At 43.3% G+C, this 20,652-nt stretch overlaps 1 protein-coding gene and 1 long non-coding RNA gene across 8 annotated transcripts in view; both read right to left on the reverse strand.

The window, feature by feature from the left end:
* The window catches only part of LOC109642956 (uncharacterized), a 29,488-nt gene extending 16,566 nt beyond the window's left edge, over positions 1–12,922 (reverse strand). For 2 of the 4 annotated variants that reach the window (XR_011243524.1, XR_011243522.1), the window contains exons 1-3: positions 12,837–12,922; positions 12,094–12,297; positions 11,542–11,657 (exon numbers count right to left, since the gene is read on the reverse strand). This is a non-coding gene — a long non-coding RNA (uncharacterized lncRNA). The other 2 variants (XR_002203693.2, XR_011243523.1) reach the window with 2 other exon arrangements.
* An 889-nt stretch (positions 12,923–13,811) lies between these two features.
* kiaa1549la (KIAA1549-like a) overlaps positions 13,812–20,652 on the reverse strand; it is a 74,311-nt gene continuing 67,470 nt past the window's right edge. For all 4 annotated transcript variants that reach the window (XM_069527707.1, XM_069527705.1, XM_069527704.1 and 1 more), the window contains 5 exons: positions 20,297–20,394; positions 18,321–18,466; positions 17,972–18,126; positions 17,822–17,875; positions 13,812–17,234 (listed from right to left, as the gene is read on the reverse strand). In XM_069527707.1, coding sequence (XP_069383808.1) covers positions 17,846–17,875; positions 17,972–18,126; positions 18,321–18,466; positions 20,297–20,394 — 429 coding nt within the window. In that variant the 3' untranslated portion in view covers positions 13,812–17,234; positions 17,822–17,845. The remainder of the gene's footprint in view (positions 17,235–17,821; positions 17,876–17,971; positions 18,127–18,320; positions 18,467–20,296; positions 20,395–20,652) is intronic.

Here is a 20,652-nt window from a genome sequence, read left to right on the forward strand (position 1 = left end):
GACACCATATTGTACTAAAGCTGCCCACAGGAACCATCTTTCTTCTTTAACAGTGTGACTCTTGGTCAGTTCACTGCTCTGGTTCAGACTAAAAGATCTAAATCTCCTCAGATATTTATGTTGCTCAGGTGATTTTCTTGTAGCATAAGCAACTAATATTTCAATATCTGCTAAATGGTATGGTGCAGAGTTTAATGATTTATTTACTTACTTATTTACTAATTGTCTTTCTAAGAAACTCTGATGGATTCCCATAAAATTTGGAGCAAACATTTCTGTCCTTGAAAGGATCGATTGTAAGAACTTGTCACTTTGTCCGTAATTTTCTTTTATGACCTCATATATGCCAAGCTAAACATATTGAACAACACATAGCAAACTGATGTTAGCATTAACAGAAGTGCTGCCGCATCGAGCTGCTAGCGTGACCAGCAGACGTAAAGAGGACACGTCTCGCTCTCTCAACCAATTGAATTACATGTTTTTATAGCATCAGATAACAGATTGAATCACTTGATCATACATCAGTGTGATACTAAAAATGACAGAAACCATCTTTGAGAAAAATGTAATTCAACGTGTACTTTGACTTTATAGTTTGTCCTATCTGCTAACACGGAGGAGGCAGAGTTTATGGCCCATACTACTGTCAGCGCCTGGGGAGCCATCCAGATGTTTTGGGGTGCTATACAGTCGAGGGTCAGTACTGTTAGTGCTAAAGGAATAGTTACGATTAAAAAGCCTTCACGGTCGTCTATTTTAAAGCCAGTTCCATTTTCATGCAATTTCTAGACCTTGATGAGAGTGAGTGAGCCCCATAATTAACTCAAACATACACTAAAATGATTGTATCATACATCCATTTACTCTCCATGCAGTGTAATATGCAATTGCATTGAATATATGCTAACATAAACCATGTAATGTATTACCTTCTGAATGAACTAGCCCTAATGCGCGTCATTACTTGTGTCCCAGCACTGGAGAGTATCTGCCCTCATCCATCATCCTCTGTGACAACCACAATTATATCCTGAACTGTGCCAACAGCAGCTTCTCACAGGACGAGGACGGCAGGCCACCGATATAACGGCATCCCTGCACATGTCCTCTGCTCCTTTGTTCAGTTGGTCCACGTTTGTCTCCTCCACAATGCTCCAGGTGGTTTATGACGTGAACTCAGACGCTGCTCTTTGAGGACGAAAAACAACATGGACAGAGTCAAATGATCTATCACACCCATGAGACCTTTGTTTGGTTTTTCCATTATTTAAATTTAGAGTCCTTGACTGTTTTTATGTCAGAGCTAACTCACACTACACTCTGCTGACTGTCGCTCACCTGACACCGACAAAACAAAAGTTATGACGGTGTCAAGAATCACCTCAGGAACCTTGGTGTCACCTCTGTGTTAAGGTTGGGTGGTTACTTTAAGGGTTAGCAGTGTCTCCACCAGAATTAATTCAATCTATGGCGGTAACCGGGATGCACTCGCACACGCAACGGATTCCGAGAGACTGGTGCAGAGACTGAAGAGTGAAAGAGAAGTTCTCACGTGGGAGAAAGAACTGCACTGATGCCACAGCTGAAATGAAGAGGTCTGACTGTCTGCATGGACGGCGAAAACATTATGAATCCACTGAGCTAGCATGCGGTATTGCACGATAACGCGCCGATAACACCCCAAGTTAGGTTCTTTACGAAATTGCGGCGGGACAAATGACGACTATGTCCGTCGCACAACATGGGAACCTCAGACTTTTGTGATTTTCACAGGCACGTCTGCACGAGGTTTTCATGAGGCGGTTTCTGGGCCAGAGAGAGAAGAAGAGGAGCCTCATTTCTCCCCTAACAGACGGGAAGAAATGAGGTAGAGAAGATGGATCAGAGGTAGAGGCCGGGGAAAATGGGGTGAAGAAGAAAAAGAATGGATGAATAAAAGGAAAGAAATTGAACGTGGAAAGGTGATGTGTATTGAGCTGCGTCTCACTCAGCAGTTTTCTCCGACCTCATTTCCATAACCCAGTGCATTTTCTCATCAGGTATAATTTATGCGCTCGACAGGTTTTACCATCAGGAAATCATTTCATCAGCCGCTAAAAGGTCAGAGTCAATAATGTATTTCTACTCACAAATTCCACCCGTTCACTCTTTACTACTTTATAATGTTTTAGTTTTTCTCTCAGGACAGAAGCAGCAAAAAAAAGTACAAAACAATGATCGTCCTGCTGGTTATTGAATAAATCACAGAGAACAGCCTCCAGGTCTTTTTCTTTTTCAGTTGTATGTGTGTGTTTTTGTGTCGGTCTGTGTTTAAAGTCAAATGAAATATGGAAACAAACTCCTTGTGGGATCTGTTACTCGCATCAAATTTTTAAATAAGGGCTTTTGTTGATATATAGGATTTATCCTCTTCCTCTGGGGTTCTTCGGGGAGAATCCACTGAAACAGGCTGATGACAAATGAAAAGGAAAAACCTGATGAACAGGTAGTGATTGCTGCCACGAGAGAAAGGGATCTGTGGATGTTCTTTGTGAAAACCAAGTGGATGGTGGCCTTGGTTATACACCTCTCTTCAACTCATCAAAACGCCTCATGAAGGAATCTACTTTAGAAGAATCGTGATTCTGAGACATTCCGCTCTTAACATTAATGATCCAGGTTTCTGCTGCGTCTTCTCTCCTCAGCAGATTCTGTTCTGCAGCTTCTCTGTTCTTTTCAAATCTTATTTCTCTCTTTACGAGTCGTCGCTGTTGTGATGGAAATGGAGCCACAGTCAGAGTTAATTAGACGACTACGTCTCTTGCTGCTGTCACCCTCTCATTTTTCTCTGGGTCTATTATTCCATTAAGAATCCATTATCCGTTTAACACTTTCTTGCTTTTCTTAGAAATAATTAGCTACTCGCGGCACTTATTAAACGCACTCATCTCGTCACCTCGTCTCTGCACATCCGTTCAACAGAGAAAAGCTGAGACATGTCTCAGACCGGGTGCCGTTCCTCATTTCTCTGCACATTATGCCATTCAAGTCTTTAATCAAATGAGTTAGGGATGTTAGTAGTAGATGTTTGGAGGGTAAATATAGGACTGGCACAGAAATGAGTAGATGTGAGAGGTGGTCGGTAAGAAATTAAGTGATAGTTCGGCGGGAAAAAGTGACAAACGCTTTATTAAAACCTTCTGAAAATGAACGTTAACCCCCAACTAGCTGCGAGAGATTATTGTTTGCCTGATCCTGTTTAAATCAATCCATACCAGCTAGAACATTCAGTCTTTCAGTATCAGGAAGCTAAAGCCTCTTACTTCCACGTCATCACATTGTACACACGTGACGACGTTAATGTTCACGTGCAGAGCAGCGTGAAATGTAACAAAGGGTGGTGGTGCCGGAGGGGATTTCTCTTAACCGGCTGTAGGAGATTGTCGTTTACACCATCTTGTTTGAAACTTCTCTGAAAGTTAAGACAAGAGTGACGACAAACTTCAGAGGGAGTCACATGTGAGGGATCCCTCTTCCACACAGAAGAAACAAAAGATGTCGCACCTCAACAACAGAACAATATTTACTGACATTGATTATTCAATTATCCATCAGAAAATACAGTGCAAGAGAAAACATCTGGGAGAGGTGAAGGGATGAGAATTGTAATGATTGTCAGTACCAGTGTATTTGGGCAGGCATACTTTGGTCCATGTCCCATCTGCTAACATAGAGGAGGTAGGAGAAACGGAGTATAATGCAGTCAGCCACTAGGGGGCGATCCAGATGTTTTAGCGGTCATGTCGTCCATCTTCATGACACAGTCTATGATAAGACCTGTTAGAGCCATTGTGTTTGTATAAACGATGTCAGTAGACTGTTTATAGTATATACACAGTACTTTATACTGTATATACACAGTACTTTATACTGTGAAAAACTTAAACGGGACACAACACAAAGGTAAATGTGCCACTGTTCGTTTTCAGTGGTCCTCCAGTAGAATGCCTCACAAAGCACAGAAATGCCTCATTAAAAACCTTTATTCTGCATTTATTAAAGCCACCGCACATCATAAAATGCCTCGACTTTATTACAATTACTGTATAATAGTAGTTTTTTTTTTTTTTAATCCAGCCCCGGCTGTTATTACTATGTCATCTCTCAATCTCGGCCTCGCTCCCCCTGTGTGCCGCCGTCCCACGGTCTGCTCTGCCGTCTCAAACGGCCACGAACCAACGTGATAATGTCACCGATATTGATGTGCTCTCACCAGAAAAGCTGTGGAGATTAGATAGAAAGAAAGGGGAAGAGGGGGGGGAGATAAAGACAGAGGTGCAGATGGAGCCAGAAAGTGAATTAGCAGCAGCAGCAGCCACCCAGACGGAGAAGCTGAGAGACAGAAGAGCAGTGGAGAGAGAGAGAGAGAGAGGGAGGGAGGGAGAGAGAGAGAGAGGGAGGGAGGGAGAGAGAGAGAGGAGTTCATGTGGTTCAGTGGGGAGCTGTGGCACTTTACTCTCTCCAGAGGAATCCATTTATCCCCTTCCTGCAATTAGGGGGCCTTGTTTCCTCTCTTTATCCATCTGAATGTTTGTTTGTGTTTGTTTCTGATGATTATTAGAGCACACACATATAAACGTGCACACGTACGCACCGCAGAGCCACTCTCCTCTGTAATAAATCTCTCATTACAGCGGCGGCTGTTATTTCTTTTGCCTCTGTGCTGCGTTCCATGAGTTTGAGCCGTTTTTCCCTCGCTCTGCGTTATTAGCTTTGTGCCGCGCAAACACAACAGGGAGCCTCCTTCTTACCTCGTCACACTGGGACTGGAGGAGACGGACAGATGGGACAGACTCACACTACAATGGCACTCTATAGAGCGGCATACCTCCGCCAAGGCCAAACAATCTGACGCACGTCTGTCTGACCTCTTATTATAGAAAAATGCCAGGGAAAAAAAGAGGTGGCCTGATAATTCAACCTCGTCGCCTGACAATGAAGTTTCTACACAATATGTGACAACTATGAAAATACAATGAGATCGTCATAAAGAGGATTTGTCATTATTTCACGATACACACAAACTAACTCAACACAAGGACAGATTTTCATCAAACTTGATATCTCCAGATAATTCATGTTTGGAGCAAAGACTTTGGTGGTCTCTAACTCCACCTCCTCCATGTTAGCAGATGGGACATGGATCAAACTAACTAAGTCAAAGTGGATGGTTTCTCTCATTTAAGGTAGTTCTTCTCACATATGTTCAAGTGTTTGTGTTTTAAATTGTTGTTTGATTATCTAACAATGGGCAAAACGTTCTGATTGACAGCTGAGGTTGACATGCATCGACAGGACCTCGATAACAAAGCTCCATCTACCGATCCCTACTTTGCATATTCTGACACAAGACGGCCGCCTTCATATCCAGGATATTTTGGCTTCAACAATGATAGTGACACTGATATTGATCGATAAATAACTTCCCATCATGAAGAAGTGACGTCATGAAATGTATATAAACTAACCAATAAACTAAACCTAATAAAGACTGAAAGATTAGATTCATGATCCAGGACGTCATGTGCAGTAACCTATCAATACTTTGAAATTCCACTCACTTCCACTGTGCGGAGGAAGAGGAGGAATCTGAGACTCGGATGTTTCAGGCCGTGTGTTGTTACAGCCACATGTGATGAGATATATATTTTCTAACTTGGGTGAACTGGCTGTTTAACGTCAAACGTGTCTCCGTCACGAACCTCAGAGGCACCGACGACATTAAGGTTTAATCAAGGGCATGAAGGAAGAACAGTCACTTAGTATTTAAGGTTTCCTGGAGGTTGACTCTTGAAAGTTCAGTTTAACTTACACAAACACAGAGCGTGGCCAAGAGGCTGTTTCCAGGCATTAAGGCCGACATCTTCACCTCGTGTAAAACCACCGCAAAGTCAAGGTTGAAGTGGAAGCGGGCGTGGAGCGATTCGCACTTTGTCACAGTAAAACCCTCAGTGTGATCAATAGCATTAAAGTGATAAGTGATGTAATCTTCAAAGTCTCATGGTTGACTTATTCCTCCTCGTAATGGGTCAAAGTCTGGCACTTTCTTTTTTAAGGGACTAAAACAAAAAGCCGGTTAACGCTGTGCAGATTGCTTTTCCACTGAAAACATATCCAGAGTGATGAATTTCACAGATTGATTCCTGATACTACAGCCATCACTTTCATATCAGCAATTTGGAAACAAACCAGCAGAGAATGGGATTTGTTAGTGATGTGAGTGTTTCTCAGGTCAAGGACGAGGAGGCCGATCAGATCTCCATCTTGGATTCTTGAAACCTGAAGTAACCGTATTTAGTAGTAGTAGTATGTAGTCTATGGTTGTACAGGTATCATTGTACAGCTCTCTCTCTCCTGCACAATGATTTTGGATTCAAACACGGTTATTTCCTTTGTATTAAAATGACATCGAATGACGTGTTTTTTAAAATCCCGTCTCAATGACAATTTCATGTGTTTATAGATTTTCTATAGGGTCGTTTCAGACATAATGTTGTGAACATAATGGCTTCCACTGAAAAATATATAGATTTCTAGTGTACAATTGTATAATATGAAGCCATTTTATCAAAACAAATTATACTTTTCCTCATCTCCACTTCAGGAGGACCTCCATTCATAAAAACAGCTTGATCCCTCTCTATAATCAGGAGGTGTGAGGGGTGGGGTGTTAAGTCATGAATAATTCATAGCCTGATTTATGAAACATCTTATATCCAACGTGAAAACTTATGATTTTTAAAAATCGATCGACTCTTTTTTCTGATTCATGGATTGAAGATACATCCAAACTATCAGATATAAGAATTAAATTTGCACATTCACACACAAACTAATTGTCAATAATCAACAGGGTAAGTTTCATGATTATATCGATTAGTTTTTGCCAAAGCACATATTTATTTTAGTGGAAAATCTAATTAGATATGAAATTAAAACATTTCATTTGAGCAGAGGTGAAACCCCTCTGCCACACACTGGCTCTTCTGTGTCTGTCTTCAGGGACCAGGAGTCTTATCGGACACACCAGGGTTTAATCTGCAGCTGCTCCACTGACGACCGACACGAGGCTGTGAACTTCAACTCTGCATGAACTTCGTGGGAATTATCATCAGGACTGGAATCATATTTGACCACAGAGATTTCCTGACCTTCACCATGACATGAATTAACATCAGCTGAGAACTGTTGGGTTTCTCTCTCTCTCTATAAGTCTCTCCATAGTAAATGCTTTGAGATAATTACGACTTAGCAACACATGAATAAAATGTGACGTTTGAATTTAACTTTAGCTTCAGCAGCGACAGATGTAAATGACCAGTTACTCCTCTGTTAGTCCGAGCAAACAGAACAAACGACTCCCTTTGGTGCAGCAGCAGCAGCTCTTCCATCAGCGGGAAGTTTGTAAAAAATCAGGTTTGTTTTACTTTCTGCAAATCCGATAAAAAAGAAAAATTGCTCAATTCTGTGTGTTTCTGTGTGATAAAATATCTCTGAGTTTGCAGAGTTGTTTATTCAGAGTTCTTACAACCTTTCTCTCCATACACATGCAGATCAGGTGAATTGATAAGAGTGTGGTGGCTCTGCGGTGAGCTCGTTAAAATAACTCCTACTGTAATAAACTCCTTTACCCTGCAAATGAGAAACTGGGGAAAAACCTTCTTTCATATAAAGTTTTCATGATGAGGCAGATTTTTCTTTTCAAATTCAGCCGAGTGTGGATTAAAGATTGAATGAAAGAGAGAGGGCGACATGAAGCGCTGTGGACGATAGAGCCAAAAATCATATACATATAATCATGTAAGTATATATATATATAAAATTAACATCACATTATTATTTCTTTTAATTTTCAAAGACTGATTGTCGGGGGCAGATGTGGATCAGGGGGCAGATCCAGGAACATTTCATCACTTTCTTTAACAATGAGAAATAGGGTGTTATTTTTTAATTTGCTCTAATTGCCCAGGGAATAATTAATTGATCCTGATTTTTTTTTTTTTTACTAAACTCAAGTGGACGGTTGGACCTTGATGGAGGTCAGTGCTCTACTCTGCCTTTCTAATTTCTTACTTTTTGCTAGTTTCCCTGCAAAAGTTTTTCACTCCTTCGTATAAAACTGTGACAAAAGCAGTTCTGAATGATTCCTCTGTGTGTGTGTGTGTGTGTGTGTGTGTGTGTGTCCTGTCCAAACGATGGCAGGTACTGATTTGATGACACCAATTAACATCATCACAATCCACCATGTTGTCAGAGCAGCAGTCCGCCTCCAGCTGAGGACACAGACCCAAAAATAGAAGAAGGGAGAAAATGAAGTGTTACGCTGATGGACGGATTGATAAATGGAGGGAGGTGAAGGAATGGAGGAGTGACAAATGAAACGAGAGAGTGTGTGTGTGTGGGGAGTGTGTAGACGGAGGCCCTCAGGGAGATCATGGGACAACAGTTGATTTATTGGCTGCCGTCACAGAATGAATAGATTGACTTTAACATGTTGTCAGTCGGGGCGGGAGCAGACGGCGAGGAGGTCCATGATGGCTTCCTCTAACACAGGGTGCACGGAACTCGTTGTTCTAACAGGATTTAAAGTACATGCATTTTTTACACATTATACATAATTTCTGATGAAAGAAAAAAAAAATCTAGTTTAAAGACACAAGACGGAGTTCTCCAGACCAGAAACAGTTTCATTAACAGAACGAGCTCACGGTAAATCTTCCATGTCGGAGTAATTTTTAATAAACATCACAAAAGAGATCACGTGATCATTCCTTAGCTTTCTACCGTCAAGAGACGGGAGGTCAGAGGTTATGCTCAAATGCCCAAATACCGTCTATTAACCTTGTATTTGTGAAATCGCCGAACCCTATAGGGCGGCCTCAGATCACGTACACTGCTTTTCTGTTTCAGAAAACAACAACTGCTACTCAGACACCTGAAACAGAGCTGGATCACAGGACGTTACACCCACCGTCATTTTTAGTCAAAATGCTAAGCTCTGAAGCAGCACAGACTGCAGCTAGCACAAACATGATAACGACATAACAAGAAGTGCCGACCTGCGTGAACGCCGGTGAGACCACACGTGTGTAGTCGCAGCTGATTCTGTTAGCTGAATGTGTAGTTTGTGTAAATACAGCGGATGTACTTTGTCGTCGGGTGATGCTAATGACGTTGCTGGATAATGAAAACTTTTTGAGATCAGTGCTTCACCTCAGCAACGCCTGCGTATTAAATGTGGGGGGTGGAGCCTCTGCAGGAGCGGAAATATCAGGTAATTCAGAAACTCCACCTTTAAATGTATAATCTCAGTTTAAGAGGACTATTTGACTTCGGGAATAATCCCACATGTCTCTGGACAGATTCGCATATTGTCCATCGGGCTGTTTTGCAGTTTGATGCACGCGACCGCTGTCACTGTCTGGAGCCGTTTATCTGACTCATGGGAAACTTTACTCCCACTCCGAATAACTGGATAATGACACATCATGACTCGGTTTCTCCTTCACCTCCCTGCAGGAAACAAACGGGCCTCTGGAGCAGCCCGTCTCTGGGGCTGTGCAACACGTGGACTCTATGAACCACGAGGACCTTTGTTATTTTCAACACAAAGATTCAGCTCTGATAAAAATCGAATCTCCCGTAAGCCGCTGCATGTTTTCTCTGACAGCACAAACAACGGTTTGAGGTTTTCCTTTCTCGGGGACCGCTGAGGTCTCCACCTGCATCACACAGTGCCATCTACTGGTCGTCGTGTGTAGCTGCGGCGTCTCCACTGCTCAGCTTATTACTGTAAACATGAGTTGGAAATTTCAAGGACGTGTATCTAACAGGGTTAATGGAGCAGATGCCCAGAGGAGCCTGAAAGCCAAAGTGTGTATGCAGGTATAATTATAATCAAAAATTAGCAAAGTGGAAAAGGACGTCAACCAGGGGAGCGGTTCCACTAACACGGTCCCTGCTGTGTTATCCAATGCAGCGTGTTTAATTAAATCTATATATAAAAGAACACAGTGGTTTCAGTAAGTGCTCATTGTACTATTACATACCACTGTTTATCCCCGTGCCTCTAACATGGGAGGAATTCTGTGTAATTCTGCTCTTGGGCTGTTTTTTCTTCGTCGGTCTCTGTTGATCCCAAGATCTCAAGTTTTATCTCGAGTAGTTCAAACATCCACAAAGACGGTTTGCAAGACAAGACTTTGAATCGACTGTGAAAATGTCCTGAGTTATAAAAAAAAAAAAAACAGTTTTTTCTTTATGTGATTCTATTAATACTATTTTTTTGCTTTACATACATTCACATACGCAGGTAACCATGACAACAAAATGACATATGTGAGCTGGATGCAATGTGATTTCACTCGACTGTGGACTCGTCTTGTGTTTGCTGTAAGTGATGATTTACAAGAGGCTGCTGGGAGAAACAGAGAAACCTGCCCCCCCCCCCTCCTCCAGGTTAGTGCAGAACAAACCAGCAGTGGAGCGTTAACCTGGATTGAGAGGTCGAGCTGTGCACTTGTCGGCATGTGTATGTGTGAGTGCGTCTCAGAGGGGCTTCTGGGAAAGCACAGCCTCCACACAGTCGAAGTGCGGAGGAGGGATTACTGACTTTGCACGAAACTATGAGTTTGATAATTATTTGATTATTTACTCGCTCACTGGGTAAGACTTTGGAAGAATTGCAAGTACTGCTACACTCAGACAACACATAACTCCGCCAAGGACCAACAGTCTCCTTGTGAAACCACAAACAGCCAAACAGTCGTCACGATGACTTCTCTTCATCAAGATCCATGAGAACTCAATGAAAATGTTGCCAGATCTCACAATCTTAAAGAAATCCTTCCACCAAGCATTGAGGTAATCTGTCCAGTGGTGTTTATACTTAATCCCTCTCTATCTGAGAGTTGAATATGAAACTTCGATGACTGATATCACGTCCGTCCCTGTGTTTTAAGTCTGAACAGAGAGTCTGTTTTCATATCCAGCGTCAAGACGCGAGTGTTTTCAATCTGATGTTTGGCGAGAAACTAAAGAGGAGTGAGAGATCCAGCTGAATGTTAAGATGTTTAACCTTCAACATTTGAACTGGAGGCTTCAGAGAGCTGCTGCAAACACACTGATGTTCTGTCTCTATTGCAATGTGGTCAGTGGAAAAGACAAAGACACCAGGACGATGTCCACACAGAGCAAAGTGTCCAAGTGTCTGTTTAAAGTGTCTTTAAAACAGGAAACAGAGAATGAGAGATATTTCACTCCTGTCTGCACTCGCTCTTTTCCTCCCATACTTCCTCTCCTCCCTCCTCTCCCCTCTTCCTCTCCCCTCTTGTATATAGAACTGTAATTACAGCGTCTTCTTTTTCTTATTAGCAGATAAGACTTTCATAATTGTTCCCTAGAGAGTCTGTCCAAACTTAATTAACGCTGACTAAACAGTCCCCTCTCTCTTTCTGTCTCTTCCACTTCCTCTTGTCCTCTATCTCTCTCGCTCCTCACCTCTCCCTCTCGTTCTCTCTATTGGTCTCTCTCCCTCCTATTAGACGGTGGCGGCGGCGGCAGCAGCAGCAGGAGGGAGGAGCCGGCTGCTCGTCAGCGATAAGTACAACAGAGACCTGCACAGGAAAATGAAAGCTGGACTTGACTCAGACAACAGTGACTGACCATTTGGTGGTTACTGTGTGTGTGTGTGTGTGTGTGTGTGTGTGTGTGTGTGTGTGTGTGTGTGACATACTTGTTGAACTCAACACTGTGTGTGTGTGTGTGTGTGTGTGTGTGTGTGTGTGTGTGTGTGTGAGATGAGAAAGGGAGAATCTAATTCCTCTGAGCGGTGTAAGCCCTGAAATCACGCTCTGATCTTCAGCTCTTTTTATTCCCATTTGTTTGACTTAGAGAGATTAGCCATTAATTACTGGCTAAAGAAATTAAACACACACACACACACTCACACACACACAGATTTCTGGAGACTAACTCTAACCTTAACGATATTTACTGTTTGACTAATCTTAACCTAAACTTAACTTTAATGATTTACAACATGAGAAATACCTGGAGCACCAACACACAGCTGATTGAGTACAACATCAACCTCCCGCCTGAGAGCACCGGGGGGATTAGCGCCGGACCGAAGCCAAGACAGGATGAAGACCATCACAGACACAGGGCGCCTGAGCCAGCACGAGGACGCAGCTCTCCGAAGCCCCTCGCGTCACGTGGAGCTTCATTTCACAGCGAGCCCCCGACGACACGACACTAAACACACAGTGAAAGAAATCATGAGAGGCCGCAGCGACTGAAGGATAAAAGCACGTGTGAAATATTCAGTGTCTGATTTGTCCGACAGATTCTACTGGTTTGACAAAACGAGATTTAGAGGTTTGATTTTCTCGATAACTTCACACACATCGACCCACAGCAGGTTCATCACTTGTTCACGTCCCCTGGAAACGTTTCCTGTGTCGTCAGGTTTGTTATTCACGTGTTCTTCTCAGTTCAGGTGAGTTGAGCTCTCGACCTCCGCAGGAAGTCGCTCTGAGCGTCGACGCAGGTTCAAGACAACGCAACGTCACAAACACGTGTTTACGAGAGACGCGCCATTTCGACTTGGGTCACTGGGTTGAACAGGTGAAACTAAAATGGCGGACTCTGCTTCACGGTCAATGTGTAAAAACAGTTAGCGTGACTTGTTTGGGGCTAAAGCTAAGCTAGCTCAGAGCGAAGGAACAGTTTCAACCGAACCGGAGAATCGTTAACTTCCGGTCCGCCGCCGCGACGCTGTCGGAACAACTCACCGCTCGATTCCTCGTGCGGGACCACAGCCCGCTGCGCCTCGTGCGCGCACACCGGCACGGACTGAAATCAACCAATGAGAGAGCCAGACCCGCCCCCAGCTACTGACGTCATCGCCTCTCCGACCGATCTGATTGGCTCAGACGAGTTCAGCGCAGGTGCAGCTGCGCAACAACAAAAAAAAGTTAATTTTAATTATTTACACACATTTTAAATATTGAAACGGTTTTTAATTAATCATTCTATTTAAGAACATGTAAATATCTATCACTTAAACTATCTTTCACATTCTCCATGTAACACACCAGTTACATTATATTTATATTATTCACCTTATTTTGAAAAACTATTATATATATATTATATTTGCATACATCTTGTATTCATATCATATTGCATACTATAGTACATTTAAGAGTAATACTATATATATATATATGTATATTCATCTTTATATAGTTGTACTTTATACTATAATAGGTTTTAAACACTGGACACTGTGCAAAAGTCTCAACACAACGTTTTTAATAACTTGTCAATTGTTTACTTTTTCTTTTTCTTTTTAACCTGTTTGCTGCAGCTGTCTTTTTTACTGTTTGTTGCTTTTTATTATTTCGTTTTTATTTCCTGTAATGCTGCTGGAAGTTTAATTTCCCTGAGGGAGTCTTCCCAAAGGGATCAATAAAGTTCTACCTAATCTAAACAGTTTATACTATTGTGAGCTGATACCGTCACATCATACACACACATAACAAACAGACACATATAGGACATTAGTGCTGTTGTTTGTGTGTCACAGGTTGGCAGCTGTAAAAAAGATAAATATGAAGCGACAGGGACTCGAACACCTTCTAGTTTCAGGCTTCAGTTTAGGCCTCTACCGAGTCTCTGCCTCCCTCTGGTGGAAACAATGTGCCACACACACACACACACACACAGCAGCTAAATGCTCAATAATAAAAAAACATCTCAACCTGTTTGTTTTCACAAATTTATTTGTCTTTATTGTTTAAATTCACCCAAAATGTTTTTTTTCCTGCATAACTACATCCAACAGCATTCATAGATGTCGTCACCGTGACCTCATCCGCCCGCGCCTCCAGAGTGACGACAGTGTGACATCATCAGCGCCGCCATGACATCACAGCATCATGACATGGCTCAAACGGCAGGAAAAAAAAAAAACCTACTGCTGACGGTCAGTCCATCCCGGAGTCCGTCTTCAATAAAAGCATCTCGCCGCTACCCGTGTAAAGAATAAACATTGCACATCAACTCATCGCATCAAGTCTCCATCTACTCACTGCTGGAAACCCCACCCACACCTCCACCCCCTTCACACATGGAGGCAACAGAAAACAAGAGTGGAAGAGTTGTTCTCTCGACCCACACGTGGGTTTCTGCACAGAGAATGATTTGAAGTACGGCGGCTGGTTCTTAGAAGCACGAGGCTCCAGTAGTGTGACGCTCATCCCTTCACTTTCCTCCACATTTAACATTGATCATGTGCAGAACTGGATTTAGAAAAAGACGGAATAAAGAAATTCCCGAACTAAAAGAGAACAACTCTGCACCTTTTGACACGTTATGAAAAACCAAATGTCTTATTTACACACTAAATGTATTCAGGTATATTCAATAAGTTGATAATCCCTTTTTGAATTAGTATTTGAAGACATAAATATGAATTTTTGAATTACTATCACACAAAGTTTCAAGAGCAACCCCACCACCCCCAAAGAAATGTCTGATGAGCCGCCACAAATCTGAACATATTAGTATTTTAAAGCTGGTAATTCTATATTTTCATCTTAAATTTTAAGAATTGCAACTCATCAAAAACATCTAGATCTGGCTTTAAAAATCCACTGTGTAATTCATGTGTTCTTATATCATGTACATTCGTCCTCAAGTCATTAAAACCCTCAAACAACACCGTGCATACATCCATGTATCCTGTGTAAGGGGTCAGAAAACGTGTAAGGTATCTGTGTATTTAAAAACTCTTTAAATTTGATTTATGAATGCTCAGCTTTCAAAGTATTTCTAAAACATTCTATACATTTGTAGAACCAGAATATTTCATGCTATACAACAGCATTTTTTTTTTTGCATTGACGGCTCTTTTTCCAGGTTTGGCCTCTTTATAAAAGTGCTCATTTCATTTTAAACTCTACATTTCTATGTATTCTATCCTGCCTCTGTGTTCTGCCTCATCATTTCCTGTCTATTATTCTCTCATTTGGATTTATTTGCCACCCTGGACATAACACTGTATCTTCGCTGTTTTCACGTCCACTCAGTGAAGTTAATATATGGCTATAATCCTTTGGTACCCTCTGAAGGACGAGAGGCCGAACGCAGAGTGTGCTCATATAGATTTCCTGTTGTCCTCAGAAAAAATGAGGGTAAATATAATTTAGACTGTGAAATTCTTCGTACTGAAACGTGAGGAGGTTTAAAGAAGATAAATAATAGTGTGGACACAGGGTTGGATCTGCTGCGTGTCACTCTGACCCCTCCATCTGTTTCCTCCGTGATATCTTACGCTCTGTTTTTACACTATGGAACAAGATGATGCTGAAATGTGTGCGTTTCAAAAACAGTCCATCATCAACAATGTGGAACTCAAAGGAAGAGAATGGCATCAGAACAATGTTTCCCTCCCGCACCGCTTGCATAAATCTCTTTGTTAAATCATCTGCTATTTACAGTAACACATGTAATCGTGACATGGCTCGTCCGAGCCCGGCGAGCCGCTGGAACAGTACGACACCATTTTCATATTCGTCCGTCTTCATCAAGACCAAAGTAACCGAGAGTCAAAGTTCCTTATACAGTAGAATACAGTAGACAACTTTCAAGTAAAAATGTTTTTGTTTTCTAAGAATACTGACGTGTTCACACGGTTCGTCACAGACCGGAGTCAAACACTAACTGAAATCACTGGGTTACATTGTAACCTTGGTGCTCAGAGTGAAGAGACTCGGAAACACGTGTCCATCAATCGATTCCACGCCTGCTCGGGTGATTCTTTAGGTACGATATGGGGCGTGGCTCACAGTCTGGAACAGAGATAATCCAAAACTCCTCGTACTGTGAATGTTTGAGCAAACGACCTCAGCAGCGATGGCGGAGCTGCGGATCACAGCGTGAGGCGGGTTTCAGTCGTAGATTTGACCCCGGTCTGCGTCACGGTCAGCAGACGACAAACCCCCCCCCCCCCCCCCCGTCATAATCAGATGATCGACTGAACGTTGTGACTAACTGTCGTTTTCATCGCTGGAGTCCGACGAAGGAAAAAGGTAAATGAATTCATTATTTTTCAAAAGTACAGAAACGCCATCGTAGCCACAGACAACTAAGCCGCCGTTTTCTCTGCTTCAAAGAATATGCGATATTTTTTTTTGCCTTGAAATAAAGTGAGTGACAGAGAGACACTCACTACGTGTTTCTGTACAGGAATCCATTGATAATCATCAATGCACAAAAGTAAAAGACAAAAGCACACAAATATCCCAAAACTGAAATTGAGACGGCTCAAGAGAGGTTGTTTTTTTTGTTTTTTTTTTCCTTTAGATTTTTTTTCTCACTTAAGTTTAAAATACACATATTAACCAACTGTAGGAGGTTTACACAGGAATTTGGATTCATCAAAAAAGAAAAAAAGCACAGTTTTAAGTCAGTCCAGCGATCCTGGCTCTACAGTGGACCTGAGTCCGTGGTGGTCCGGCCCGGAGGAGCTGAGGGCCATCGTGTGCTGGGCAGATGGCAGTTACCGCACGGCGATCGCTGGGGGCGGCGGAGAACTCGTCGCCCTGTACCGTGCTCACCCTGGTTATACACGCGTGTTGTCAGGCAGGGAAGCACGGTACAGATCACCTCGGTTCAGTTCAGCAGTGTCAGCGGCTGTTCTGAGGTTTTCACCACAGAGGAGGCGGCCGACGTAGAAGTAGTAACTCGTGGGCCCAGTGAGGGCCGGGGGGGGGGGGGGGGGGGGGCTCAGGGAGCAGAGGGAACACAAAGAGAGAAAGAAAGAAAGAGAGAGAGAGAGAGAGAGAGAGAGAGAGAGAGAGAGAGAGAGAGAGAGAGAGAGAGAGAGAGATTGAAGTGGAGCTTTGACAGGTGAAGGAGTTACAGGACAGAGGAGAAACTTTGCAGGTGAAACAGGCTTAGAGAGGATCGACGGAGGTCAGGCCCGGGGGGAGGGGAGCGAGGGACAGCTGGAGATAGTTTGGAGGTGGAGTGAGGGGGTCCACTGGTGATGAAGGAATCAGACAAGAAAGGAGGACGGCCGGACTCGAGGAGGAAGGAGGAAGGAGGAAGGAGGAAGGGGGGGTCGGTGATAAAGCTCCAGAGAGTATTCTGTGAGAAGCAGGTCCTCCAGTCCAGAGGGACACCTGCAGAAACACAGTGACATCATCAGACTCACCCGACTTCACATTAATAATTTAATCACCGATAAACCTCTTCATTCCTCCTTCAAAATAAGAGCTCAGAGAATCTGGAACACTCTGGACACAGTGGTCCGTAGCTTCCTTTGAATCAAAGCTGAAAACGTCCTTTCGTCGCAGCACATTCCCAGATTTTACCGAAACAGATCCGGGGACATTTTACCGAAGTGTGTCCTCCTGGTGCTACCTGGACTACAGACTATGTTATCAAGTAAGTACTAAGACTGATGTTATACTTTTAAGATTAGATATAAATACACTCAGAGGTTTATGTGTGATTTATGAAACACAATAATAGAATATTCGATTCTTTGAATGAGTCCACAAAATAACATTCAGATTTTTTTTTTCCAGTTTGTTAATTTAAAAAAAAATCACAATAAGTCGTCAGATATTTTCTCTCCAGGTTCCAACATCTGCTGTCTTTTGTTTTTGGACATAAACAGCATTTCACCTTGTAAAAGAACATTTTCAAAAAAGACGAAAACAAACGAGACGACAAACGACAACGGCGCTGAGATGACTTGACCCACCGAGCTCGTCACAGACGGACGACTTCAGCAGATGGTCTCAAGGTGACGTGAGTTCTGCGGAGGAGAAGAGAGGAGCTGTAGAAATACTCTGAACACAAACCGTCTCATCAGCTGCAGTGTTAGAAAGAGCTCTGTGTGTTTGTGTCTCACCGGCGTGTCGTTCCACTGCCTCGGCAGGTCCTCTGGCTCAGGGGGGTAGGACATCCAGGACGGGCTACGGTACGAGGACGGCGGCGACACGACGAAATAATCCGAGTAACCCGGGCGGTTGGCTGATATAGCGTAGACTGCTGTTATTGGGTTTCCTGTGAAATGCAAAGATAATAGACTCGTTCCTCTTTGAGTTTTTAAAGATTCTTGTAATGATTTGATGAATTCATTGTGACTTTGTTCTTGTTTTGTTTATTTCTTCTCAATCTCAACTATTTATTACATAAAGATGAAATAAAACATCACTAAAAAGCCTGTTAGTAAACTTTATCCTCTATTTCTGTCAAACCTGAGTAGGTGGTGATGGACTGGTCGACAGTGACAGCAGGGAAGGTGGTCCTGGACAGTGGCAGGTAGGGGGCGCCGTTGTGCTGTTGGGCCTGGAGGTCGGACGCCTCTGACACTCGAGGCTTCAGACTAACATCGGGGGTGGAACTGACGAGAGACAAACAGAGAAACGCTTGTTAACCTGGTAAACTGTCGACAGTGAAACATATCAACAAATACTTTTTTACTAAAGCTGGTCAAGAAGTTAAAACCAAAAAACTAGGTCAGAACATTTCCTGGACTTTGTGTTTGGACAACAGCGCTCGAATCTCATCGTCTTTCCAAGTTGAGGTCTTCAGCTGCGTCCTCACATATGACAATCTAAAAAAACATTCAAAATAAACTCCAGGAAACGACCAGAGCCTCTAACTGTGACGTTTGTGTTCTCACACACACGGAGATTATCTGGATTTCAGATAAACTTATAGTGTCAGTGGTTCTGTTCACATTAAAAATCACCATGAGCGTCATCAGCAGACAGGTGAGCAGATCTGGGTTTAAACAATGTTTATGTTTTCCTATAGACGGCGGCACGGTGGTGCAGTGTCGCAGTGGTTCGCACTGTCGCTTTGCAGAAAATCCGGTTCTTGGTTTTAATCCCAGTTCGACCCCTGAATCGTTTCCTCCTCATCTACATGTCGTCCCCCTCTGATCTGCGGAAGCTCAGACTACTGTACACAACACGTTCCACCACACCGAGGAACCCGGAGGACAGATGATGTCATTGTCGGAGCTCAGGACCACGATGCACTGTGCACGCTAACGCTTCACACTGCATCCCAAAGAGGAATTAACATGCTGCACACACACACACACACACACACACACAGTTTCCTGAGGAGGAGCTGATGTATGACGAGATAAATGATTCACTACTGAAACATGTTCTGGTTCTCAAGCAAGAGTAAAGGTCAGACATCTGTAATTAGATTGAATCAATTAGAGAATCATGAAACCAGAACCGTCTTTGTCATTGATGTAAAACACGTCCTAATGAAATTCTAAATATCTCAGTGATGCTCTATTAGATCAGTGCTTCGCTGACATTTTTGCATTTGTCTGCAGGCGGTGAGTCTGCTCCAGCCGCACAGCTGCAGAACAGCGTAACTTTCTCCGTTCGGCCGCTAGATGGCGAGCATGCTCCTCCGTGCACACTGGCCACAGCAGCCAGTCGCTCTCTGCAGTGCTAAAGTGCCCAGCAACAGGGTGCACACAGCAACAGCATTTAAATGAAGGCGCCGCTCGGTTCAAACGATGCAGATGAACATCTGGGAGCGAGCGGCACGGAGAGAGGAGTGGACAAGGAGCCGGAGCGCTACCACCGATATCCTCCACGTTCTCCTGCGCTCCCTCCGCTGATGTCTTACAGCCTTGTCTCATACTGTGATTAGCTCCTGAGCTGCATTTTGATTGGCTGAGGAGTCAAACAGGAGTCAAACAGGAATTCAAACAGAAAAATGGTTTCATGCATCTCGATGGAAAAACATCAGACATATTTAAGGAGCTGATATCTATGAGTTTGTGACGTTTAAGCTGCGTCACATTCCTGCAACTAGGCTGTCCCATATCGAAGGCTCCTTCAAATGCGTCCTTCCATCCCTGAACAACAGAGTCTCCTACCCGTGGTTGCTTCTCTGGCCAACCCATCAACAGACACGAACGCTTCACAACTTTCTCATTGTGTCCGACTGCAGACACAGGGCGGGACAAGCCAGTGGCACAAATCAAGGAAATCCTCCGTGGACCAGATAATCTAATCCGCCTTCACAATTTACACGGCCCACAATGGCGTCCCCTGAATCGGGACACCGCTAAGGAGCAGCCTGACTTTAAGGACACCGTTCGACAGACGTATGCCTCCTGCTGAGTGTTGTATCTTTTTAAAAACTGTTCTCTCATTCTCGGATGTGTAATTGTCTGTGTGATTGCTGGTGGTACCGTCGTAGTGAGGTCCCAGGTGGCGGTCCCGGCCTCGAGGGGATCAGCGGCGGGGGAGAACCGATGCCCATGTCAGGAAGCTGAGTGAACCGGAAACCCTGCAGACGCCACAAAAATAATTTAACTCCATCTGACAAGCATCAGGACTCAGGACAGTTTGAGCACAAAAATATTCAATGCAACTTGAAGTCAGAGCGAAAATATCAAGGACTAAAGAATCATCCCTCTGTTTACTCGTCTGATGGCTGCTGGGATGAACCTGAGCATCTTCTTATTAGTGTTAAATGCAGCAATTTAAAAGTCATCTCTGATGAGAGGACACGAGCGAGGTCACTGAGATTCCTATTTTCCCTTTT

Source organism: Paralichthys olivaceus, chromosome 7 (assembly GCF_024713975.1).
Source record: "Paralichthys olivaceus isolate ysfri-2021 chromosome 7, ASM2471397v2, whole genome shotgun sequence".
Taxonomy (NCBI): Eukaryota; Metazoa; Chordata; class Actinopteri; order Pleuronectiformes; family Paralichthyidae; genus Paralichthys; species Paralichthys olivaceus.